The 27,486-nt window shown below is 38.6% G+C and overlaps 1 protein-coding gene across 1 annotated transcript in view; it reads right to left on the bottom strand.

Moving 5' to 3' along the window:
* The window catches only part of EIF2AK3 (eukaryotic translation initiation factor 2 alpha kinase 3), a 70,581-nt gene that overhangs the window by 35,995 nt on the left and 7,100 nt on the right, over window positions 1-27,486 (bottom strand). Inside the window, exons 2-4 of the mRNA XM_004031375.5 lie at window positions 20,979-21,108; window positions 2,733-2,927; window positions 542-675 (exon numbers count right to left, since the gene is read on the bottom strand). Coding sequence (XP_004031423.3) covers window positions 542-675; window positions 2,733-2,927; window positions 20,979-21,108 — 459 coding nt within the window. The remainder of the gene's footprint in view (window positions 1-541; window positions 676-2,732; window positions 2,928-20,978; window positions 21,109-27,486) is intronic.

Genomic DNA, 27,486 nt, shown 5'->3' with positions numbered 1-27,486 from the left:
AACAAGAGTGAAACTTGGTCTCAAAAAAAAAAAAAAAAAAAAATCATTAACCTGAGACTAAACTAATAAATAGTTATCATATGAGAACCCCTGTGGTTATCATATCCTGAAGCATATGGTGAGAAGTTCAGTTCAGAATTTGTTAATAACCATTAAACCATTTTTATTTTAGGACCCACATTGGATCACCTGACGTCGGGAGTTGGACACCAGCCTGGCCAACATGGTGAAACCCCGTCTCTACTAAAAATACAAAAATTAGTTGGGTGTGGTGGCATGTGCCTGTAATCCCCGGTACTCGGGAGGCAGAGGCAGGAGATTCGCTTGAACCCAGGAGGTGGAGGTTGCAGTGAGCCAATATCACACCACTATACTCAAGCCTGGGCGACAGAGCAAGACTCCGTATCAAAAAAAAAAATATATATATATATGCTTTTAAGGCAACAAAATAGTCAAAATCTCCACAAACAGAAATCTGATAAATTTTGGTATTAGGTGTATTTCTAAATAATACCAACAGCAACACTATCTGAATACACACTTCTCATTGCCACTGCGAGGTCCGACAGCTCTAACAGTTTTTTGGGTACGCTGTAGAAGCAGGATGTCTTCCTCTTGTTCCATTTCGTCACTATCCCATTGGCGACAACCCAGAGCTGAACAGATATACCTCACCTGAAAAGACAAAATTAGATACAAAATTAGTAAAAGGAGACAACTCATAAGAGATCAGAGATATTAAAGGAATCTGTAATTTTTAAAAAGTGAAAGGAAACTAAGGAAATGTGTATGAAGTACTCAAGTCATAAGAAGCATCAGTTAGATTACCAACTCCTAAAATGAGTTATTTAGAACAATGACAGTACCAATGAATATTTATTTCAGGGAATGATTTTAAGGATTTACATAATTTTAGCCTTACTTTGGAGACTTCCATAGAATATACAAGAAGAAATGGATAGTTACTTGTGATAGCTTTTCTACAATATCATTAATAAAATTTCAGGTGAGTTAAAAAAAAAATCAACCTTAGAGTTTCTGTATAACAAAAGTGTTTGGTTTTTAAAAATTTGAAACTTTTCTGAGAGCTTTTTGTATTCAAAAGTAACTGCCTAAAATTTTCACTAAAGAAAAAAGGAAGAGTTAATATGATCCAAACTAAAATCCTCACGAAAAGCATACCTTCTACAATACCAGAATTATGTAGCAGCACATCAAATCAGAAAACCAGGTGATCGGGTTCAATCCTGTTGTTTACAGATGAGACTACCGAAGTAAACAGAGATTGAAGTGCTTTGCTCAAAAAACGGCCAGATAGGATGGCATGGCCTCCTCAACACAATGCAGATGCAGGTGGGTGGAGAAGGCAGAAAAGCATCTGCAAGAGCAAGAAAGTGCTATGGGCCTAACACTTAGATAAGGAATTGTTAAAGTTGAAAAATGCAAGAGTAAAAAGACCACGTTTCTATTCTTCCTTATTTTAGTCCAAGTCTGTATATAAACCGTTTACACGTCACAGTGGTGTGATCTCAGCTCACTGCAACCTCCACCTCCCAGGTTCAAGTGATTCTCTTACCTCAGCCTCCTGACTAGCTGGGACTACAGGCGTGCGTGCGCCACCATCCCCAGCTAATTTTTTTATTTTTAGTAGAGATGGAGTTTCACCATGTTGGCCAGGCTGGTCTTGAACTCCTGGCCTCAAGTGATCCACCCACCTTGGCCTCCCAAAGTGGTAGGATTACAAGTGTGAGCCACCTTGCCTGGTTGAAAGGATGCTTTTAATTAGCTACTCTTGATAATGGATTTATAAGACCCAATCTTAGAAGCAGATTATATTATGATTATATCCTAAGAGCTAATGTTGGAGAAAGTCTAGATTATTAACAGCATGACTTTGTTGTCAGATAGATCTAAGTTAAATGTGACCCTGGAAGTTTCTGAACCTTTTAAAGTCTCAGTTTCTTCATCTGTAAAATGAGTATAAACTTTCCTCTTGGATCACCTTATTATAGGATCAAACCCTATAAATGAGTAGTATCAATTATTCTTATTAGGATTACTATTAATCTTTATAAGGTTCTTCATCTGTCAAAATGTAAAAAAAAAAACACGAAAGTTACACTTAGGAAGACTGTGAAGATTGCAAAATAATGTATAAAAAAAAGCACCTGAGGCTGGGCACGGTGGCTCCTGCTTATAATCCCAGCACTTTGGGAGGCTGAAGTGGGCAGATCCCTTACGGCCAGAAGCTGGAGACCAGCCTGGGCAATACAGTAAAACCCTGTCTCTACTAAGAATACAAAAATTAGCCAAGCATGGTGGCATGTGCCTGTAATCCTAGCTACTCAGGAGGCTGAGGCACAAGAATCGCTTGAACCCACTTGAACCTGAGGGGGTGTGGAATGGGGTGGGGGATGGGGATTGCCATGAGCTGAGATCAGCCTGGGCAACAGAGTGAGACTGTCTCAAAAAAAAAAAAAAAAAAAAAAAAAACACCTGAGACACAGTAGACCATATTTATGAATTCTCTTCCTCCTGCTATTCCTGGCTCTGCCATTTATTCTGTTATTAGTTTCCCCTTCCTACCTCACAGTTCTCTTATTAAAACAAATGACAACCTCAGGGGAAAATTACAATAAACCTCAACTAATAATAAGTGTAGTTTAATAAATTACTTTTTCTACCCTAATTTATTCTGATTTCCCCAAAGTAAATTCAGCATTTTCACTTACCTTTCCACTATATGCACTGAGTCCATATGTAGTCAGAGATTTTCCTCCAACCAAAACAACATCATCTCCAAATTTATAAGAAGATTCAAGAAGTGATTCAACTGTGAAAGGAACTGTTTCCATGCTCTCACGGTCTCGGTCCCACTGGAAGAGGTCTCCATCCAGGGAAGGAATGATCATCTTATTCCCAAATACCTAAAACAGAAGCTAACTTTTTAAAAGGGCCATAACATTAATTATTATTTTTTTCTTATTTCTCCCAGAAAAATAGAAGCATCATACCTTTAAAAGAATAATAGTAATTAAGAGCTGGAGTCTTGATCCTGATGTACTCCAGCCTCCTTCTGAGTAGCACATGAAGCAGCGCAGTCCATCAACCAAAAGTAATTTAAAAGAACTGCCAAATCACTCCCAGGCCCTACACATAGTACTCTAGTAAGATTTTTCTCAAACTCAGTTTACCATGGGCCAAAAGGGTCCCATAATGGTAGGTGAGTTACCAAAAGAGAGTTTTATGATCAAGTGAGTTCAAGAAGAGGTTACTATAGGAGCTCTTATAGCCATTAGTATGTTAATGTGTAACATGATTATGTGTGATATGTGTAATATGAATATTTAATGTGTAAATAGATAATATATGCAGTATTTTCTAGGGCTATTTTTATCAAGGCCAATTACTGTCATAGACTCAGCTCCAAGGAACACAGGTTTAGAGATACTGATTCAAGTAGTGTCCCATCCCTTCTTTCATTTGCTTTCTCAAATCTGCAATGAGCTAGAAGCCTGGTAAGTAAGCTCACTGGTTTTGTGTTCTCAGTTGCCCTCCCTTCTTTTAACAATGCTTATTAAGGGCTTACCTATGGCCTGGCACATTCTGATGGTTGGGATAGATCAGTGAGCAAAGCAAACAAATCACTGTCTTTGTGAAGGTTAAATTCTGGTGTCACGAGACAAACAACTTAATAAATAAGTAAATTATATGGTATGTTAGGTGATAAATGCCGTTAAAAAAATGGAACAAGATAAAGGGAGAATGGTAAATACGCATGGGGTGGAGAGGGGATTATCAATAAAGAGCTTAGGGTAGACCCCACTGAGAAAGTAACATTTGGGCAAAGTATTAACGTGAGAGAGTTAACCACGCCAGGCCAGGCTTTGCAAAGGCTCTTAGATGGAAGCGTACCCATCATGTTTGAAAAACCACAAGGAAAGTGAACAGGCTGAGAGGCAAGAGTGGAGGCAGAAAGAGCAGGCAGAAGGTAAGAGGTTAGTTGATAAGCAGTCGAGCTGTTTAAGGTAGTCAGGTTTGGGATATAATTGAAAGGTAAAGCCAACAAGATTTCATGGTGGATTCTCTTTATGGCATGAGCAAAAGAAAGGAGTCCAGGATAATTCCAAGACTTCTGGCCAAGAATATCTTATCTCTTCAGTAAGAGTTTTAGTACATGTCTTTGTGACATTGACCTTTGGCATTTAAAAAACGCATAATTTGACCTACATCAATTAATGACACAACTATTTTCCTGATTATCCAGGCTCAAAACTTTAGGAAACAGGAATACGAGAGAAGTAAGAGTTAACAAAATTTTTCTACATAGTTTTTTGTTCTTTAAACAGCAGATTGCTTTCTTTAAAGGGATACTTACTTGAAAACTCGCATACAGTAACTGAGAGTTCTCATTTGGTGTTCAACTCACACACCTACTTTGCCCCAAACCTGGGGTTTTGGAAGACAGATTAAAAACCACTATTCTAATTCACTTCTTTCTTTCATTTTCCAGTTCAAATCCTTATTATTTTCCAGTTCAAATCCAGTTCAAATCCTGCCTGAACTACTATAATAGCCTCTTTACAGTTCTTAACTGGAAATTTCCTTAATCTTCTATGTATCTTCCAGATTAATCTCTTTGAGTCAGAATTAAGCTTGTTATGACACTATTAAAAAATCTTCAACAGCTATTATCTTCTTACTAAAGACCCCAAATCCTGAAGATCCAAAATCCTTTAAAGGACATTCAAAGTCCTCTAAAACTGACCTTAAATAAACCTTTCATCTTTGTCTTTTACTTCTCCCCCAATGGGTGGAAATCAGGCATGGTTATTTAAACACAACATTTAAAGTTACTGATATTGTTCAGTTATGTCATTGTCAATGTCATTTCTTCTTTCTGGAACATCCTTCTGTACCAACTTTGTCCACAGAAATCCTATCTAGCCTTCAACCTAGCATCATGTATTTTTTTGCTTTGAAATCTAAGAAAATTTTGGCAATGTAAGTTTAGTGACAAAAATCTTCCCATTCCTTAACTTTCCTTTTTGCTGTAACTATAATCCGAGACACCGTGATATCCTCAAAAATTGTTCACTGTACCTCCAAGAAATACTTACCAGGTCAGCTAATGTTTATATTTATGTTTACACAGTGGCTGTAAAAGTAGTGCACTCATACCCGGTGCCCAAATTTTGTTATCTAATTTCATTCTCCACCAAAAGGAACCAGGGCTCCTCAGAGAAATGGCAGATTCCAGGGCTGGGGCAGTGTAGATGCGAGATGAGCCTTTACCATCTTATTCTTTCAAAAAACAAGGATGTGCTTGAAAAGGGTGAGGGCCACTGGCCAAATCTGGGACAATTAAGCACCAAAATAATTAAGTACTGAATTTTTAAAAATAGGAATTCACATGTTCATACCAATAGCAAACAGATAAAATAAATAATATATGAGGGAAAAGGAAGGGCTGGAGTTGGAAAAATTAGCATTTTGCCACCATCACAGTAAAGACTGGGTCATACCAGAGTCAGCAATGGTGCTAAACTGAGGTGGAAACTTTGATGAAGAACAGAATATCTACATGTTCTAGGGTGTCTCTTTACAGAGTACTTATTAGTTACAAGAAATTAAAAAACAAAAGTTATATATTACATAGTAGAGATAATACCTTGATTGGATAACCAAAAGTAAAAATCATCAATGAGAGTTAGATGCCCTGAGAGAGACTGCATCACCTATGTAGTATTCCAGCCAAGAATGCACAACCTGAATCTCAGCACAAAGAAACATCAGGCAAGCACAAAGTAAGGAAAATTCCATTTTAAAAATAAAATAACAGAGAAACCATATTCTTCAAAAATGTCAATGTCAGATAAAGGGCTGTGAAAAAAAAAAACTAGATTAAAAGAGGCTAATGTGACAAATAAATGCAATCTCTGACCCTAGACTAGATGCTGTACTAGGTGTAGAGGATGCTATAAAGGATATTATTAGGTCAACTGACAAAACTTAAATATGGATGGTAAGGCATTGTATTAATATAAATTGATAATGCTTATAACTTTTGTAGTTATGTAAAAGAATATCTCTATTAGGAAATATACACTGATGTATTTAAGAGTAAAGGGCCATGATGCATATTTAACTTATCCTCAAATATTTCAAGAAAAACAAGTGTGTATGAGGGAATGGGGGAGAAGAGTGAGAGTGGGCAAGAGGACACGGGCAAGCATATAAAGCAGGCAACCAGGCTGGGGTAGGTAAAGTCTGAGCACATAAGGTTTTTTTTTTTCTTTTTTGGTACCATGTTTATTGTACAACTGTCTGTAGTTTGAAATTATTTCCAAACAAGAGTTTAAAAACAAAACAAAGGTACTCAAGAGTCTTGCAGGAGCTCTATAATCAAACTCAAGACCATACCATTAAATGAAGGTTTACCATAATTCTAGACATTTAAGGGTTCCTATTACTCATTACTGAAAAAACATTTGATTTTCAGTAAGTTCTCAAGTGACACTGGTATATATACCTTACCTAATATTACCTTAGAGTCTTAGCATAACTATTTTATTCTTTGTTTCCTTCTATTTCCTGATAATAGATAACAAATTTTATTCTCAAAAATTAAAACCTTTATTTTTATCTTTTGTAGAATGTCCAACTTGAAGTTGCCATTAGAACAAATTTAGGTCAGAGTATGCACATACCCTATAATAACAATAAGTAGTATTTAGCCGATATGATCTTCTATTTTGAGTTACATATCAGATAGAAAATCAAGTATTTACCATTATCTACCTCCATATTATGTTAAATATTCTATATTTTATTTACCAGAACACTAGATTCAAATAATAAAGTTAAAAATAGATATTTTAATTGGTCATCTCAACAGTAGTATTAGGTTAAAGTATAAACAGAGAAAGCAGGTGTGCATGACTAAAAGAGGAAGAGGAGTTAAGTGTGTCTGCAGTAAACAGATAGCGTTTATTTTGACTTATTTCCTCTTCCATTAGAAACCTCTTTTCCTCTAAAGCAGTAGCAGGTCCTTAGGGAATACAATGTCTCCTAAGTGCAAAAATCAACTGCCAAACTAATATGAAATAGAATCCATTTTTGCCCTAAGGATGGTCTCTGCACCTCCAAAAGTAAAACCAACCAATCAACCAACAGACTGACCAACCAACCTTATCTTCAATTAAAAATATAGTTTAAAGATCCAAGATTTGATATCATTGACCATACTGAGCAAACTTCCTTATTTTAAAAGTTAAATGCTCAACAGCATTAACTCAGTAAGTGCAAAACACAAAACAACAACAAGGCATTATGATTCAATAATGAATCATCATGTCATATTTCTGGATTGTGATTTTAAAAGTTCACTTTTAAATAGCTGCTCTTCACTAATTGGTTGCTTATGAGTCATACACATGGCTGCTGACCTTTGTGCCAATCTTGTCAAGTCTTTCAGGCTGCATATGTGAAAGCAGATGGAGCTTTTCCTTGAGAGCCACAGAAGCAATATATGCATGCAGTTCAGGTACAGAGATGACATCACCCTTCACAATAGCATTACCTCACCCCCTAAGCATAGGAATGAGTCACCCGATAGTCAGCTGCAAATCTCTTGGTAGAAAAAAATGTAGGTTACGGTGATGCATTTTCACATCCCACTGATTTGTTCATGTAAGCAGCTATTTGTTCTGATTCGCTGCTCTGCATCTCAAACTTATTGTGTGACTTGCTTCTCCCTTAAGTCATTTTAAAAAGTCTAAATTTTTGTATTTATTTTATTTGTTTTTTCCCTGTTCATAATTTAAAATAAAAGGTGCTAGCAAACTCCCAGAGTCTATCTGTGTAATCATAAAGCAGTTTAGTAAAGTAATTCCGTTTCTGTTTCTTAACAAAACCTAAGTGGTACAATGAATACCAGTGGCACTTGCAATCAGGGACTTCTATCTGAAATTAAAATGTGAAAATAACTTTAATTTTAAAGTGGAGGAAGGAATTTCATATGAGAAAATAAAGGAAGTACTACTACTAAAATGAGCACTACCAGCAATAAAAAACAAAAATTCCTCTAACCATAAGAAAAAATGTTTTCCATTTGATTCTTCCCTATTTTTCTATGCAGCCAATCCCTCTCCCCAACTGACTCACACACTTTTTGGAGTACATTCAACTTTATTTTAACTGGTTATAAAAAATTTCAAGCATATAGAATGTGGAGATTAATAAATCCCCATGTATCTATCATCCAGTTTCAACAATTACAACATTTTGCCAACTATTTCATCTATCTCCACTCACCTACTATATACTTGTTTACTGGAGTAAAATCATCAAATTTTAAAATTTCTCCTATTATCTCAAAGATCTACTTTATGATGAGGAATTCCAAGTCTACATATTACATCTGATTCTTTTCCCTCCACAAAGGAGCTTCTTTCAACCCCTTTGTTATGCACTGATTTACTTGAGAAACCAGATTATCTGTCCTATAGAATGTCCCACAGTCAGGATTCTACATGTCATTTAACTTGTTCCTTTATTTCCTATATTTCCTGAAAAGTATGATTAGACTTGGAGCTTTGATCTGATGCAGGTTCAATTGTTTTGACAAGAAGCCTTCATATCTGGTGCTACGCACTTCCTATTACATTAGGGGTCTACAAACTACAGCCCATGAGCCAAATCCAGCCTAATGCCTGTTTTGTAAGTAAAGTTTGATTGGAACACAGCCACACATTCATTCATTTATGTATCTGTCTATGACTGCTTTCTAGCTGCAACTAAAGGCCACATGATCCTCAAAGCCTAAGATAAGCACCATCTGGCCCTTTACAGGAAAAGTTTGCTGGCCCCTATGCTATACCATATTAGGAGGCACATAGTGTTTGCATGCCCCACTTTTAATGATGTTACTATCAATCACTTGAGTTTGGGGGAGTCAGCCTGATCCCTCCATTTAAAGTGTCCCATCAACTTTTTACCATTTTAGTATTGCTTGATGGCCTGCTATTTCAATAAAAGAACTAGAATAGCAATTTCTAATTTTGTCATTCTTTCTGCATTTATTAGTTAAGATTTTTCTTTTCTTTTCTTTTTTTTTTTTTGCTTTTCTTTTTTTGAGATGGGGTCTTGCTCTGTCGCCCAGGCTGGAGTGTAGTGGCGCAATCTCGGCTCACTGCAACCTCCACCTCCCAGGTTCAAGTGATTCTCCTGCCTCAGCCTCCCGAGTAGGTGGGACTACAGGTGCCTAGCACCATGCCTGGCTAATTTTTTGTATTTTTAGTAGAGACGGGGTTTCACCATGTTAGCCAGGGTGGTCTCAGTCTCCTGACCTCGTGATCTGCCTGCCTCAGGCTTTCAAAGTGCTGGGATTCCAGGCATGAGCCACTACTCCCGGCCTAGTTAGGATTTTTCTATAAAGAACTTTTCCTCATTCGGTTTTGGAAGCCAGATTTGCATACACTAGCATTTTCTTGATTAGTGACTCAAGCATTAAACACTCTCAAATCCCGAAAATTGTATCCAGAAGTAACTCACCCACTATAAAATTGAAAATTGAAAAGGGTTCAGGAGACTTGGTGAGACCAGTGTGCTCCCTAACCAGGAAAGAGGGAAAAGGAACACACTGGCCCTGACAGTTAACAAAAGCCAAGTTCTGTGTATAAGCTAAGAAGCAACAAGGTTTAAAAAGGAGAAGAGGGGGTAAGAAAAAGAGTGTGGCAAGATGCAGACTCACTGAATGTAGAGATAAGGAAGAATGAACATAGGCCATGAAGAAAGAGAGTGTAAAACACCAATTATCCTAGAATATTTATTAAAGGGGCACACATCCCTGCCCCACCTAAGAACCCCAGAGAGCATTTCTAGGATAATACAATAACATTCTTACAATATTTACAAATAAATAATTCTTACAACTTACAAATAAAAAGATATAACTCATTAAGATTGGGAAGATGTGAAATACATGAATACACCATTAATGTTCTCACTTGTAAGTGAGAGTTGAACAATGAGATCACATGGACACAGGGAGGGGAACAACACATACTGGGGCCTGACGGGGGTGGGGAGCAAGGGGAGGAAGAGCATTAGGACAAACACCTAATGTATGTGGGGTTTGAAACCTAGATGATGGGTTGATAGGTACAGCAAACCACCATGACACATGTATACCTATGTAACAAACCTGCACATTCTGCTATATCCTGGAACTTAAAGTAAAAAAAAAAAGAAAAAGAAAAATATGCCATTAAAAATGCTAAATTGTTGACTTTTTTATTATCTGGAAGTCTCCTTTGCCTAGAACAATTACTTTCCTAGCCATACTAGTTGTTTTGCAAACCAAGGTGATGGGGCAACAGCACACATCCAAAACATAAAATCAAGATGTATCCATACCAACCAGACCAGCTGACTGCACCTCATCCAGCCCCATCCCCTGGGTCCCTGACTCTACTACTCATTTACTATGTGACCTCGGATAAAAACGAACACTTCACTGTTTTACAAAATGTCTCACGTTTCCTTATTTCACTTGATTCTCAAAATCGCTCTCCACAACTAACTTAAAAGGGATTCCTTTTTGGTCTTCAACCACTGACTAATGCTTTTATCACTTTGGGCATCCACAGGCTTCCTGCTTTTTCCCACTGCTTTCCAAGTTCTCCAGTTGACAGTGGAAAGGGTTTTCTGATGTTCTGTTTTGCTGCAAAACTTTCAATAAGACTAACAAATCAAGGAGTTGTTTGAAGAGGCATTTGCATTATAAATCAGTTATCTCTAATTATGGAAGTATTTATATTTATACATATTCATAAAGTCTTCACACCAAGTAGCAGATGCAAAAATCTGAAGGAAAGCAGGATAATCCCTAAAATCCTACTAAAACAAATCTATCATTGAAACACTTTTTCTCTCAATTTTCTCTAACTTATCAGTCTCTCTCAATTTTAAAATGTTGGACTTCAAAGCTTTGGTCATAGGTCTTCTCACCCTACTTTCTTTCAAGGTGATTGATCTTCTCAGTTCCCATGACACAAGCAATTCTAATTTTAACTTCAGCCCAGACTTTTCCTCTGTCAGCACAAGACCCATAAAGTCAAATGCCTTCTTTAGCATCTCTGCTTGGAGAGCTCTCATGGTCTCTCCCAACTCATATCTAAACAACGCATGTTCTTCCTTTCTATACCTGTTCTTAATTTACTACTAAATCCTCCTTTGGTCTTGTAATTTTATCTTCCTCGTTAAACGTCTTTTGAATCCGTCACTTTACTTCACTCATTTCCACTGTCTCCATCCAGTCTATCATCCCCATCTGGATGACTACCATGCAGTCTCTTAACTAGTGTGGGAGACTAGAAATAGTCTCCCAATTTCTGCTGTTGTTTCAGTCCATTTTCCACAGTCAGAGTGATCTCTTCCACTTAAACCTTCAATGGTTTCTCATGGCTCAGGATAAAATCTGAAATGTCTAACATAGCTTACTAGACCCTGCATAACCTGATCCTGGCCTACCTCAATGGGCTCATTTCGGCTACTCTCTCCCAACCCTCATTCCTGTTGCCATCCTCAACTTCTCTCAGTTCCCCGAACATGCCATGGTAACTGTCGCCTTAAGGCCTTGAGATAGGCTATTTCCTCTCCCAGCATAATCCTCCGCCTCCTCTCTATCCATCTCTTGCCTCAGTAACTCCTGATCATACAAGAGAGGCCTTCTTTGACCATCAGGCTAGGTAAGCACTTATGCTTGTTAGAGTCTTTCTTTGTGCTCTATCCTGCCTTGTGCCAGTTACCACACTCAGTTGCATTATTTGTACTATAATTATTTCATATTTGCCTCCCTAGCTGGCTCCACACAGTACCTTATAAGTTCTAGAAAGGCAGGAATCACATCTGTCCTGGGCAGTGCACAATTCTGCACGCCTCCCTCCTGCAATCCCGCAATGCTGAATTCAGTTTTGGATGTGTTAAGTTTTGGTGCCTGTGACTATCCCACTAGGGTTGTCCTAGAAGCAGTTTAGATGCTCAAAATGTGCTGAGCTACGTGCTAAGTATGCTCTACGCAAGATGTCTTTGAGTAATTAATTTCCATAAAGCACATGAAGAATTATTAGTAGAGAAAATACAAATAAATTGGTAAGCATTAAGGTATTTTAAAAAGCATTAAATGTTGGAAAGAGGGAAAGATGTAAGTACAAAGATCTCGGGTTGAGTCTCACCTTTACTATATCAGATAAATCTCTGAACCTTTTTGATCCCCAATTTTATCATGCAAAAAATTGGGGTTAATAAGAATATTTACTTCACAGGGCTATGTAAATGACTAAGAATAGATATCACTTTACAAACTATAAAGTGCTACTCAAACAAAAGTTTATGATCCAGGGCTGCTTACTTTGAACTTCTAAGGTAATTTGTATGTGTTTATGTGTATATATACATGTATACTTATGAAAGAAAAAAGTTAAAAGCAAAAATATAAACTCAGTCTAGCTCATGTGACTACCTATAATTCATTGTGAGCTTTATTTTATTCTCTATTGGAAACTTCAGGAGAGAACTATTATTCATGAATACAAAATTTCAAAAATAACAAAAGCTTTTTGAATTCTAGAGAATACCTGCTCCAGAAGTAAATTAAAGGGGGAAGCAGACAGAAAGCTTAATTATGCAAGGTCAGTTATTTCTTTCCCAAACATGGATTCACATCTGTTTAAAAACAAGGCCTCAAAACCAAATAAAGATTAATTCAGTGTAGAATATATCAAACTGCTGCAGTTTTTGATTTATCAGAAAGCTCTATCAAGCCTAAAATTCTTTGATTGTAACATAAGAACTCTAATGGATTGAAAGTACTTTATTAATCAATAAAGACAATCAATGCTAAAGCAAAATTAACAAGTATATGTCTGTATATTTTAATTCTTCAAAAATGATACACTTGAATGGAACATAAACAGTAAATCTTAATTAACCAAAATGAGCAACTGACTACACTACTAGATATCAGAATTGACTATTTGTGACTTAAAAAAAAAAGAGATGCTTCAACATTGTTGTATTATGGAAATATATATTTTTACTTCCCTGGAAACATTGGGGAAAGTAAAAGGAAGACTGTTTGATAAAAGTAAAGGGTCTCCAGGAGTCATACCTGAAAGACAAGGGAAGGGGCATCACCATTAGATGATGATGCCCTAACGGGAGGGGTAATGAGATTGTTCAGCAGATCCGGGTATTAGTCAGATTGCATCCCAAGTGATATGCTATATGCTTAAATGTTGAGAAAAACCTCTGCAATGATTTGGTATTTATCTTAAAAAATGTAAATTAGTACTCAAGAGCAGAGAAATATCAAGTTGATAACAATTGTTTAATTCTTTTTTTCACTAATTTAATCAACCTACAAAACAAAATGCCTCAAGGAAAACTACCAGACTAGCTTTTTAAGCATACTTCTCACAGTCATGATAAAAGAACACTGATTTTAATAACTATCTCTGCCTTCACCTAGATTAATATATATTCATGACATAAACAATGTACATGAAGAGTCAATTTCCTAAAAAAAAATAAAAAATAAAAAAACCGGGCCAAATCAGTTTTTCCTTTGGTGACATGCAATGCTGGGATAAATTAGCTTAGTTCACAGCACTGCTTTCAGCCATGCTAAGGGATTAATATAACAAAATTAAATTAAAGCACTGTTTCATTTCTATAATTAAAAGAAAAGCAATTAACCCAGGCAATTATTTAAATATTGGCTTGCTACATGATTGACAGCTATGCTTCAAAATAAACTGCCATCGTAGATGACACAGACTCAAAATGTGCTAGTTTGCGTGCAAATGAAAAACTGCAAAACAACTTGGACAGCTTTCAGTAAAAGTAAGAGAAGCTTTAAAAGAGATTACAGATCCTCTTTTAATAAATACTTAAAAGGGTCTACTAATAGACTCTTTCTAAACAAATCAGTAACCAGTAAAGCTGTACCCTTTTCAAAGGCAGTCCCACTTTTCAAAGCCCTTATATTAGTGGAATGCAGTCTGATATGGGGAGGAGGCTGGAGAGCACCAGCATCAGAGCTGTCTGTTTCTGCACCTGTCTGAAACAGAAAGGCGGTGTCCCTTGGGGAGAAACATGCCTAAAATAAAGCAAAACCCCAAACCTTATCTAAGTTTAGACGATAGAGTTGTTTGTTCTTCTTAAGAGGAAAAAAAGGGCATATTTAACAGAAAACCAAAACAGAAAACAAATATGGTATCTCTAAATAAAGATAAAGGTATTCATCTAAGTACAAGTTAGTTATATATACACAATTACAATATGCATTCTGAATAACAATAAGGAAGGTCTTCCTATTTAAAAATGAGTTCCAAGACATAAAGAAGTAGATTGTTCAATCTACTTAGATTTGGTGAAGTGTTCCAAATGTAGCCCAGAGATCCTAAAGAAAAAACGATGCTCATGTGTTACAAAACAAAATTTTAAGACAATCAGTGAGGAATCACAGACAAATTTCCTTAGTGCTTTTTTCAAGGTTGAATCTGAATATAAACTACTAGAGGAAAGCAAATCAGATTTCACATCTGAAAATTAAAAACAAAATTCTTAGCTACTATTAACTGGCAAAAATATTATGTTTAGAACCTAAGCACATCTGTTAAAGCTAATAGAGTGAACTTTAGGTGCATTATTTATTCTAAGACACACAAACATGCACCTTAATGGTTTTAGCTTGGTTATGTATCCACACTCTTTTCAGGAGATAGTGGCAAATGAGATGTGTGTCCCAAGGTACACAATTCATACAATTCATTCTAAATATAATTTAAAACATCTGTTCTTAGTGGAACTGTCAATTTCCCTTATCTTCCAGGAGCTTATTTTTTCCATTGACATAATCAAAATCCCACTAAAACAACAAAATACACTATTTTGTAAGCCTTTTGGATCAGAAAAGGTTAAGAACATCAGAGCAAGCCAGGAGGCAAGTATGTACCTAATGGTAATTCCTAGTGAATTTGTTCTTCATTTTCAGAAGAATCCTTACATGTAGTAAAAGGGAAAGTTCAAAAATTTCTCCAGATAATTTACTTGGGTGTTTCATGTATGTGACTGTACCTGATGCATGAAGTTAGATTATCTTTAGAGATGTAGTCCAATTCTATAACTTTACAGAGAAGGAAATTAAAGCTCTACTGATGAAATAATTTAGCCAGTTCACACAGTAAGTTAATGGAAGAATTAAGACTAAAACTGAAGCTCCTGAATCCTAGTCCCTCCTCCACAATACCACACAGTCTAAAAAGTTCCTGTGTGGCTTTACTATTCCAGCAAAAGTACATGTGATCCATAATCAATTCCTTTATCAATAACTTAAAAATTATTATACAGTCTATCAAATCCTTTATCCTTCAGCTTCTCAGATTAATAAGTAACTTTGATAGTTGCAGAGAATACATCTTCTCTGGTCTTCTGAGTTAAATCTGTTTCCTCGTCATAAGACAGGGTTGTGCTATGTGGCCCAGGCTGGCCTCAAACTCCTGGGCTCAACTGGGCCCAGCCTCCTGAGTAGCTGGGACGACTACTCAGGAGGCACGTGCCACTGTGCCCAACTTTCATACCATTCTTGATGAAAGCTTGGAGAAACTGACATTCTAACACAGGAGTCCCCACAGGAAGCCATGAACCTATTTATTGTTACCTGGGAGGTGACACCTGCTATATATCCATGCCAGCTCTTTCTGCCTGCTACAACTGGCCCTCTTCCCTACACCAGCCTTTACAACCAAACACACTGGGTTTCTGAGAGAGGAAGTTAACTACTTTTTAAAAAGTTAACTATTATGAAGGTTAAGGACCTTAAGAAAACACTGCACCAGATGCATTTTGAAGGTAGTATTACTCTATGCATCCAGTTCACAGCATTTCAAATGGCAGTTTTTGATTTCTTTTTTTTTTTTTTTTTGAGACAGGGTCTCACTCTGTCACCCAGGCTGGAGTGCAGTGGTGTGACCTGACTCACCGCAACCTCCGTCTCCCAGGCCCAAGCAATCCTCCCACCTCAGCCTCCCGAGTAGCTGGAACTACAGGTGCATGTCACCACACCTGGCTAATTTTTGTATTTTTTTTTTTTTTGTATTTTGTATTTTTTGTAGAGATGGGGTTTTGCCATGTTGCCCAGGCTGGTCTAGAACTCTTGACTTCAAGCAATCCACCTGCCTTGGCTTCCCAAAGTGCTGGGATTACAGGTGTGAGCCACCGCGCCCGGCCTTGATGATCCTTTTGTGGTGTTTTGTCCAACTTTTTTTTTTTCTAAATCTGAACTGGACAAATGTTCAACTTTTGAACATAACTTCTAGATGCTGAGCAGCACACACCTTGCTGAATAACAGATGACTCATGCTCACAATACAGTCTTCTCTCCTTGCTAATATGTTTATAATTTCACAAATATTCTTATATTTCTATCATATACCAATTAAGTAATTTTCAAAGTATGGTTTGTGGACTCTTTCAGGGGTGCAAAACAGCACACAGTTTTCAAACAAGGTGTGATTTGCCTTTTCACTGGGTTGCTATTTGCCCTGAAGGTATAAAAGCAATGCTGACTAAAACTGCCGGTGCCTTGGCACAATTCAGGAACCAAACTAAGAATACAATGGTATTCTTCACTGTCATACACCTGAACTAAAGAAAAAAAACAGAGACAGTTCCACTTACAAATGTTCTTGATGAAGCAATAAAAATGACTGATTTCATTAAATCTTGACCCTGAGTAACACATCTTTTTATTATTCTGCATGACTAATTAGGAAGTATGTAACAAGCCTTTCTCCACATGCTAAAGCATGTCTTGAGGAAAAGCACTTCTGGAACTGAGTTGTGAGCTGAACTAGCAGCTTTGTTCATTGAGCTCCAATTTTACTCAAAAGTCAACTGGGTATTTGGTAGACATTTTCTAAAAAATGAACAAAGTGAACTTTTTACTTCAAAGAACACATCTGACGGTATTTGTGATAAAATTTATGTTTTTAAGTGAATTCTAGAATACTGGAAAACTTGGGCCAGGCATGGTGGCTCATGCCTGTAATTCCAGCACTTTGGGAGGCTGAGGCAGGAGGATAGCTTGAGCCCAGCAGTTCGAGATCAGCCTGGGCAAAATAAGAAAACTCCATCTCTACAAAAAAAAAAAAAAAGAAAAAAAAAGGTAGCTGAGCTTGGTGGCAAGCGCCTATAGTCTTAGCTACTTAGGAGGCTGAGGTGGAAGGACTGCTTGAGCCCAGGAGGTGGAGGCTACTGTGAGCTATGATCACGCCACTGCACTCCAGCCTGGGCAACAGAGTGAGACCCTGTCTCTAAAAGACAAAAAACAAAACAAAACAAAACAACTTGGATCTGCCAATTTGCGCTTCACAGCTTCCCAGTACTTACAGACTTTTCTGATGAGATCAGTGGTAACAGCAACAAATTTGTTTTTTTAAAAAATATTCTATAAGGAAATATGCCAACATTTAAAAGATCTATGTAACTCAGTATTTTCTAAGTTATAAAATCATGCATGAGTAAAAGGCAAGACAGACCAATGGATGTTAGTGTTCAGAGTATAAAATGTTCATTGATATGGTTTCTGATTCCACACTGCAACTAACCTTTAAAAAACTTCCACTTGTTTTGGCAGATTATTAAAAAAGAATGGCCTCAATTATTTGAAAAGGCTACTAGAATATTCCTCCCTTTTCCAACTACATTTGTATGTGGCTGGATTTTCTTCTTTATGTAGTTAAATCAAAACAACAATGCAATATATTTAAGGCAGACGCGGATACAACTGTTTTCTATTAAACCAGAAATTTAAGAGACTTGTAAAAATGTAAAATGCTACTTTTCTCATTAAATTTTTTGTATTAAAGAATATAGTTATTATTCATAAAAATGTTACGTTATTGTGGAGTGGGTTTATTGTTATTTCTTTAATAAAATACATGTTTTTTAAACATTTGTTTTAGGCTGGTCGTGGTGGCTTATGCCTGTAATCCCAGCACTTTGAGAGGCCAAGGTGGGAAGATCACTTGAGCCCAGGGGTTCAAGACCAGCCTAGGCAATATCGAGACTCTGTCTCCACAAAAAAAAAAGTTAGCTGGGCAAGGTGGTGCATGTCTGTAGTCCCAGCTACTCAGGAGGCTGAGGCAGGAGGATTGCTTGAGCCCAGGATTCAAGGCTGCAGAGAGATATGATCACACCATTGCACTCCAGCCTGATAAAAAGCTCTTTAGAGCCCTCAATAATTTTTTAGAGTATAAACAGGTCCTGACACCAAACAGTCTCAGAACCACTGTAGTCTATGAAGAGCCTGAGCTTGTAAAGAAAGGGAGGTATATACAAGCTGGCAAAAGGGCTTCAGAGCAGGCAGAATGGAGTACAGTCAGGCAATCTCGGGCTCAGTTCCAACCTCATCATATATATAGCCAGTCAGCAACCTCAAGCAAATTTATTTGAGCTGCAATTTCCTCTTTACAAAATGGGACCAACTTATCAACCTCAGAAGGGTTACTATGAGGATTACACTGTGTAAGGAGCATCGAGTATATGTTACAATGCTGGGAACAACGTTACATCATCAGTATCTCTACATATTAAACATCCACTCTCAAGAAATGGTCCCAAGAATTTGGGCAGCAGTAAAATCTAGTTAATCTATCACGTTATCACAGCTGTTTCAATACCTTCAGATTTTCTTTTTTTTTTTTTTCTATGAAGTAGAAAATGAAAATCTAGATAATGCAAAGAGGTATCAGGATTCTTTTCCTGCATGAAAAGCGACCAGTGAGCTTTCTGAAAAGGCTTTCGATTCAACATTTCTTTTGTTGTTGTTGTTTGAGATGGGAGTCTTGCACTGTCGCCTGGGCTGGTGCACAGTGGCACGATCTTGGCTCGCTGCAACCTCCGCCTCCCAGGTTCAAGTGATTTTCCTGCCTCAGCCTCCCGAGTAGCTAGGATTACAGGGGCCTGCCACCACACCTTGCTAATTTTTTGTATTTAGATGGGGTTTTACTATGTTGGCCAGGCTGGTCTCAAACTCCTGACCTTGTGATCCGCCCGCCTCAGCCTCCCAAAGTGCTGGGATTACAGGCATGAGTCACCACGCCCGGCCTACGATTCAACATTTCAAAGCAAAAATTTTATCCAAAAGATCTAGGATTGGGGGTGGGTGGGTGTGAGAGAGGACACTGAAAACAAGGGAGCCCTAATAAACCACAGAAAATGGTGCGAACTAAAGATAGTAAGAATGTTGAACTGTAGTTTTAAAAACAGCTAATATAACGGCTATGTGTAAGAAAACCTTCAAATACAACTAGCTGCTTATAACTCAAACACACTTACTAGCACTCAGGTTATTACAACTATTTGCATTCTACTTTGCCATAGCATGCAACTTATCTTTTTGTACCTATATATATTTCAGTTTGCAAACACACACATGCTTTGAACCACTACAACACACTGTGATATTACCTCAGATGTAAGCAGCTTACAATCTTCTCATTTTGCTGATCATCTCTTATGTCTAGTTTAAAAATAAAGTAAAACATGCATACCCAAGCATAATCCCAGCAGAAGAAAAATAAACAAGTTTATCTTAAGTAGTAATTCACTTGAATACCATACTCAATTATAAACTTAATGTAATTTACAATCAAATTGCTATTTGTATTAATAATTCATAATACAATAGAAGTTCTCTATTCTCAAAATATATTTTCAGTATACTGAGAAACAGTAGCCACTTATAAAGTCTACTCAGGGTTTAGCACACAGCAAATGTGGAAATTTGGCAGTGTTGTTTCCTTAAATATCAGTTTGGGTGCACCAGAAAAGATTTGGGCTGGGTTTACTGGAAAGCACAGGAAAGTCTGTTATTATAGATGGGTCACTGGTAGCAGTTTCCCATTGGAAAGTTTGGTCACCAATATTCAGGTCATTCTCAAACCCCTCATGTAAGAATTTGTCTTTTCCATACTTAATATCAGCTAGGAAGCTTTTTAAAGAAAAAGATTGATGACAAAAGAGAAAAAAGACTACCCTAGGGAGTGTCCTACAAGAACAACTCGATATAAAAGAAGGCCACGGGCATTCTGGAAAACAGAGGTGACTGCTTCAATGTTAGTAGTCACCATTCAAAAGATGGACTTATTTTTAAGTAATTTAAACAACAGACTAAAGCTCCAGAAAAGGAGAGAGACTTAATCCATCAGAATTGAAACTAAAGGTGAGGAAAATCAGCTTCTCTTATTTAATCTCCCCCATCTGTACCCCATGCGGGCAGGCTGTGTCCTCACTTTATTGATGAGAACAACTAAAGCTCTGAGGGGCTTGAAGTCATGTGACAGAGTAATTTTGGAAGTGAGGTCTCTTTGAATCTATGCTCTTTCCCCTCTACTATTCTAGAGCTCCAAATTATTAAGTACACTTTTTCTGCAAATAATCAAATTTGCCTGGAATTACATTACAAAAAAATTTCAGATGAATTCTGCTTATAATTAGGGAATAATAATTTATGGGATTTTGCAGCACAGATTTCTAACTAGTAAAATTCAATAAAGTTTTTATTTATATTTATCTTATTATTCCTAGAGACCTTGTGATGATAATAAACAATCATTTATAGCTCAGATAATGTGCTTTGCTGATATGGCAGATAGTATCCTCAGCTGCTCACTTATAGGATTAACTCGCTTAATGCCCCAAGTAATCCTAAGAAGATGTTATTATCCATCTCATTTCACAAGAGGGGAACTGAGGAATAGAAAAGTTAAGTAATTGCCCTAAAGGGACACAACCTGTAAGAGGCAGACAGGCCTCAAACCTGGGCAATAGGGCCCCTAACTTCTTAATATCAGCAATTACTCATTAGAATTAAGTTTTCCAGTCAACAGTTAACAGAAAATTCTTACCTCTGGTTTGCTAAGGCTGGATGACACCAAGGAACCGGATCCCACATCCAAATCCCACTGCTTTTTACCATGATTTTCAGGATCCAAGGCAGCAATTCTCCCATCTAAAGTGCTGATAATTACTAATGACCTGTAAATATTAAAAATATTTTTAAAATTAACAGATATCTAAGATATTGGGCACTTATCCCACATACTCAAAAGAAAACCAGCCCATGTCCAGGCCTCTATTCGTAGAAAGAGGGGGCCTTCTACCACTCTTGCCACCACTGTCTTTGGACCAAGACAATTTCAATATGCCCTTTATCTGTTTATGTAACTTATGAAAAGCCCCTGACTCATAGGTCACCCTTCATTCCACACTCTAATTCCCATAAGGAACACAATGTCCCCTGGTATGTCCTCTTCTACCTACATACCTCCTAAAAGCCCTTCCCCTGAAACACTGTCTTCCCTGGTCGTTCACTTATCTTTTTGCTCTCATAGAAACCAGGCTTTCCCTGAGGACATCGCTTCCCTACAGAAGCACAGATAATTTTTTTCTCCCATAACCCTTGCTCAGAATGGGGTAAGTGGACTCCATGTATCTCATTGCCATTTCCAGACCACTTTTTTCCTCTCCTCTCTGAAAATCCTCAGGATCAGACTGTTTTGTCCCTTACCCCTCCTAGTAGACATCTAATTGACCCTTAGGTAACTAGCCCCATCCTGGAGGATTTCAGCTGCTGGTTTACTGTCACCACCTAACATATTTAACATACTTCTGCCTCAATTCTTTGGGTTTTCAATATCGCATGTCACACTCTGGAAGAACTGGTTAAAGTCAATCTTCTCCCCTTTCTCACTCCTACATCTGTGCAGTTGAACGTATCTGAAGAGAAACATACCATGTTGACTATCCTCACTTTAATTAACGACCACCAACCTCAAAAAGGCTACTAACAATGCTCAACAATCATAACACCCTTCCCTAGTCTATCCATTATGCCACTGAACCATGTTAGCCATTCATGTCTCCCTGCTCCTCAAACTTCTGATGCCAGCTCTTTCAAGCTCACACATCTTGGTGACTGTGCTTCCTATTTCATAGGGAAAAACAGGAGAAATCAGCTTGTTTCCCCCTACCACCTCTATCTATGCAACAGTACCTGGACCATGGGTTCCACCTTCCCTCCTGTTAGTGCAAGTGAACTGTCCACACTCCCATCTACCACCATCACCTCCACTTAAGCAACAGAGCTCCCCGTTACGCATTCGTGAGGTCTTGCTCCTGCAAATGTCTTCTGTCACTCCCACACCATCAGTCATTCCCTCTCTACTAGAATATTCCCATCAGCATTTGCTATAAACTGAACTTTTGTGTCCCCACCAAAAAATTCATAAGTTGAAACCTAATCCCCAAGGTGATCATACCAGGAGGTGGGGCTTTGGGAGGTGATTAGTTCATGAAGGTGGGGTCCTCACTTATGATATTAATGCCTTTATAAAAGCAGCCCCAGAGATGCCCTTGCCCCTTCCACCATTAGGAGTGCTTCTGTGAAGAATCAGTCTTCACCAGATACTGAATCTGCCAGCACCTTGATCTTGAACTTCCCAGCCTCTAGAACTATGAGAAATAAAGGTCTGTTGTCTATAAACCACCCAGTCTACAGTATTTTGTTATAGCAGCATTCAAACCTGATACTATTTTCCCCAACTTAAAAACCAAACCAGATCAAACAAAATGAATCCTTCTCCTCCTCAAGCATCCAATCTACTTCTTGCCCCTCTGCAACAAAACTCCTTGAAAGAGTTGTTATATACTGTCTCCTAATCTCTTCCTCTCCTTCTATATTGAACTATTTCTAATCAAGTTCTCGCCCCTACCACCTCACTAAACTGGTTCTTGTCAGAGTCAAGAATGACCTCCACACTGATAAATCCCGTGGTCAGGTCTTGCTTCACTTGACCACCCAGCAGCACCTGACCAGCCATTTCTGCCCTCCATGAAACACACTCTATATGGCTTCCAGGTCACCACACTCTTTTTTTTTGGACTCAGTTCTATGCTATTCTCTCTCAGTTTCATTTTCTGGTTCCTTCTTATCTTTCCTATCTCTTAAAATAGTCTCTACCTACATGTAATTTTTTTGGTGATCTCATCCAGTCTCATAGCTTTAAATACCATCTATATCCTGGCAACTCTCAAATTTATATCTGGTTTCAGGCCTCTCCCCTGAACTGCAGACATACATATCTAACCACCTACCTGATTTAGACTGTCTAACAGGCTTTTCAGAGTTTGCATATCCATAGACAGACCCCCTCAACTCTTCAAATACATCATGCAAAATTTTTGCTTAGGGCCTTTGCATCTACCGTTCCTTCTGCCTGGAACATACACCTCCAGCTACAGAGCAGACTCTCCATAAATTATTTATTTGTTTTTATTTATTTATTTTTTGAGACAGAGTTGCGCTCTTGTCGCCCAGGCTGGAGTGCAATGGCGCAATCTCGGCTCACTGCAACCTCTGCCTCCTGGGTTTAAGCAAGTCTCCAGCCTCAGCCTCCCAAGTAGCTGGGATTACAGGTGCCCGCCATCACACCCGGCTAATTTTTATATTTTTTAGTAGAGACGGGGTTTCACCATGTTGGCCAGGCTGGTCTTGAACTCCTGACCTGAGGTGATCCGCCCACCTCAGCCTCCCAAAGTGCTGGGATTACAGGTGTGATCCCACCTGCCCGGCCTAAATAGTTGTTTAAAGGATGACTTGTACAGTTGTTCTAGGAATTCATTAGGTGTATTTATCAGCTTTAAAGACCATGCACACTGTAAGCATGTATAGTTATACTCCTGGTCAGGAATACAAGATGCAACTTTATCTCTTCTATATCACTTGACGCACAATGTATATAAATTCAAAGTAAAACTGCAAGTTGACCAAGACTCTCTTGCATTACAAGCCAGCTGTAGTATTCATTGTGGGCTCCTCCCCAGAAGCATGTCTCTGGAATGGAGGCACCCCTTCTGCTGTGGTTGGAATTAAGAAGCACCACCGGAGCAATAAAGATTTGCTACTATACCTAATCACAGTCTAAGAAAGAGGTGCTCATTGGCATAATGTAGATCAAGAAAAACATCAAGTAGACAGATACTGCTAAAAAACAAAGTCCTCAGGCTGAATGCAGAGATGACCAGAGGATAGCAATGAGATACAGCATTTAGTGCACTATTCACAAGAGCAAAGACACGGAATCAGTCTAGTGCCCATCAGCAGTAAACTGGATAAAGAAAATGTGGTACATATATACCATAGAATACTATGCAGCCATAAAAAGATGAAATCATGTCCTTTGCAGCAACATGGAGGGAGCTGGAAGCCACAATCCTAAGCGAATTAACACAGGAACAGAAAATCAAATACTGCATGTTCTCACTTATAAGTGGAAGCTAAATATTGAGCACACATGGACATAAACATGGGAGCAATAGACACTGCAGAGTACTGGCAGGGGGTGAGTTGAAAAACTACCATTGGGGCCAGGTGCGGTGGCTCACGAGGTCAGGAGATCAAGACCATCCTGGCCAACGTGGTGAAACCCCATCTCTACTAAAATATAAAAAAAAATTAGCCGGGCGTGGTGGTGCATGCCTGTAGTCCCACCTACTCAGGAGGCTAAGGCAGGGGAATCGCTTGAACCCAGGAGGCAGAGGTTGCAGTGAGCCAAGATCACGCCACTGCACTCCAGCCTGGCAACACAGCGAGACTCCATCTCAAAAAAAAAAAAAGAAAAACTACCATTGGGTACTATGCTCACTACCTGGGTGTAATATACTATGTAACAAATCAGCACATGTACTTCCTGTATCTGAAGTAAAAGTTGAACTTTAAAAAGGTATGGCATTTAGAACAAACACAGCCAGGTGCAGTGGCTTTCCTTTGTAAACCCAACACTCACGGAGACTGACGCAGGAGAACTGCTTGGAGGGCCAGGAGTTTCAGACCAGCCTATGCAACATACTGAGACTCCAAATGTACAAAAATACTTTAAAAATTAGCCGGGTATGGTGGCAGATGCCTGTAGTCCCAGCTACTCAGAGGCTGAGGTGGGAGGATAGCTTGTGCCCAGGAGGTCGTGGCTGCAGTCAACTGTTATTGCACCACTGCAGTCCAGCCTAAGTGTTAGAGTGAAATGCTGTCTCCAGAAAGAAGAAGAAACATAAACAGAGATAAAAAGTGAAAAATGAACACCTCCCAAAACAGGAAGAATGTAAGGTTATTTATCTCCCCAAGACCACTTGCCCTATTTTGAGGGTTCCAAGATCAAGATGAAAAACTCTTAACTTATTCAAGAATTGAAGGAACTGCAGAGACAGCTTTTCCAGTGGAAAGAACCAAAGCCTAAGTCAGACCTGGGTGTACATCCCCATGGCTCTCCTCTCATTCTCCTCATGGCTTTATTCGAGTTATTTTTTCATAGGCAAAATATGGTTATTTCACCTATCTCAGTGTAACCCAAGTGTACCTGATCATAAAAATAATCTGGAGTGCTTGTTAAAAACCATTAAAGGTTCCCATGTCTCATCCTAAGAGGGAGACTGGGAGAATGTAGCCTAACAAGCACCCCAGGTGAGTCTCATAAGACCAGTTGTGCAAACACTGTTTTACCTTAGTCATTTCCATAGAGAAAAATTAAATTTATGATGTGGATGAAGAAGGCATATTGAACATCTCTGTCAGTAAATACTTTGGAGACTTCTGTCTCTCACTTACATTTTGCTGTAGCTTACAAAAGAATTTATTTGGATGATTCCTCAGCAAGCCCTGAACTCTCACCCATGATCCAATCCTTGGAAGCCACTCTCAAGAAAGATTTTCAATGGTTTCCTAACTGCCAGATTCACTCCCCTCATCAGGCCTGTCTTCACAAAAGCCACCGTTGTGGCCAGCTCCTCATTCTGGACATTTTTCTTTCCTGGTTTCTACAGGACCAGTCCCTCCTGGGTCCTCATCTATCATTCTTTTTTTTTTTTTTTTTTTTTTTGGGATGGAGTCTTGCTCTGTTGCCCAATGGTACGATCTCTGCTCAATGGCAACCTCCGCCTCCCAGGTTCAAGCGATTCTCCTGCCTCAGCCTCCCAAGTAGCTGGGATTACAGGTGCCCATCACCATGCCCAGCTAATTTTTCTATTTTTTAGTAGAGGTGGGGGTTCACCATGTTGGCCAGGCTGGTCTCGAGCTCCTGACCTCAGGTGATCCGCCCGCTTCAGCCTCCTAAAGTGCTGGGATTATAGGCGTGAGCCACCGTGCCCGGCCTCACCTATCATCCTTATAGTTTTCTATCTATAGAGCAGGCATTTTCCTGTTTGTACTACATGTTCTACCTAGATGGTCAATGTCTACAGCTTCACCTCCATCTAGAGTATGACAGCCCCCAAACCTGTACAGGATTTATAGTTCACCATGTCTCCCCTATCCTAGTTCTGCATCTTCAGCAGGATCTACTTGTTATCACCATAACAGGCTCAGGAAACTTCTTTCCCACAACCTATTCCTGCCACTTAAAAGGGTAGCCATCCATCTATTACCTAACATTTAAATCAGACATCAACTCTTTGTGCTCCCTCATCCTCTACATTTAAACAACAGCCATGTACTCTTAATTCTATTTCTGAAGCTTCTCTTAAATCTTTTCTGGCCGGGCACGGTGACTCACGCCTGTAATCCCAGCACTTTGGGAGGCCAAGGCGGATGGATCACCTGAGATCAGGAGTTCAAGACCAACCCGGCCAACATGGTGAAACCCTATCTCTACTAAAAATACAAAAGTAAGCCGGGTGTGATGGCATGCACCTGTAATCCCAGCTAATTGGGAGAGGCTGAGACAGGAGAATCACTTGAACCTGGGAGGCGGAGGTTGCAGTAAGCTGAGATTGCACCACTGCACTCCAGCCTGCACGACAGAGCGAGACTCCGTCTCAAAAAAAAAAAAAAAAAAAAAAAAACTTTGCCTTCTTCATTACCACAGCTCTTGCTCTAGAAGATTCTCATTTCTCATCAGAACACCTTAAAATGCTTTCTAACACATTTTCCTGCCTCAGGTTTCTTTCCCCTCTCTTCTTCCCACAGTTTTGTTTCTGTAATAGAGATCTGATAAACTTCCAAGGTTCCCTGTGCCCACTGAAAAAGAAAGGTCACACTGCTTGGTGTGGCACATAAAGCCTTTCACAATGTGGTTTCGGTGTACTTTCCTAATCTCATTTTTCTGCCTCTTGTACCAGCCCAACCCTCTCTCCCCTCTCCTTCCCAGCTCCACACTCCCCCCTTTCCATGGGGTGAACTTTTCAAAAGTTCTCTAGTCTATATTTTCCCCCATGTCTTAAATTATTCCACCTGCCAAATGAACACTGTGTATAATAAATTCTCCCATCTTTAGAGGAAATACTTAAGAACCAATCAAAATAGTCAACATTTCTTGAAAGAACTGTAATTACTATATAAGGTTTTATATAATTCTAGTTCAAAGC

Source organism: Gorilla gorilla, chromosome 12 (genome assembly GCF_029281585.2).
Source record: "Gorilla gorilla gorilla isolate KB3781 chromosome 12, NHGRI_mGorGor1-v2.1_pri, whole genome shotgun sequence".
NCBI classification, from domain to species: Eukaryota; Metazoa; Chordata; class Mammalia; order Primates; family Hominidae; genus Gorilla; species Gorilla gorilla.
This window is presented reverse-complemented; position numbering and strand designations above follow the sequence as displayed.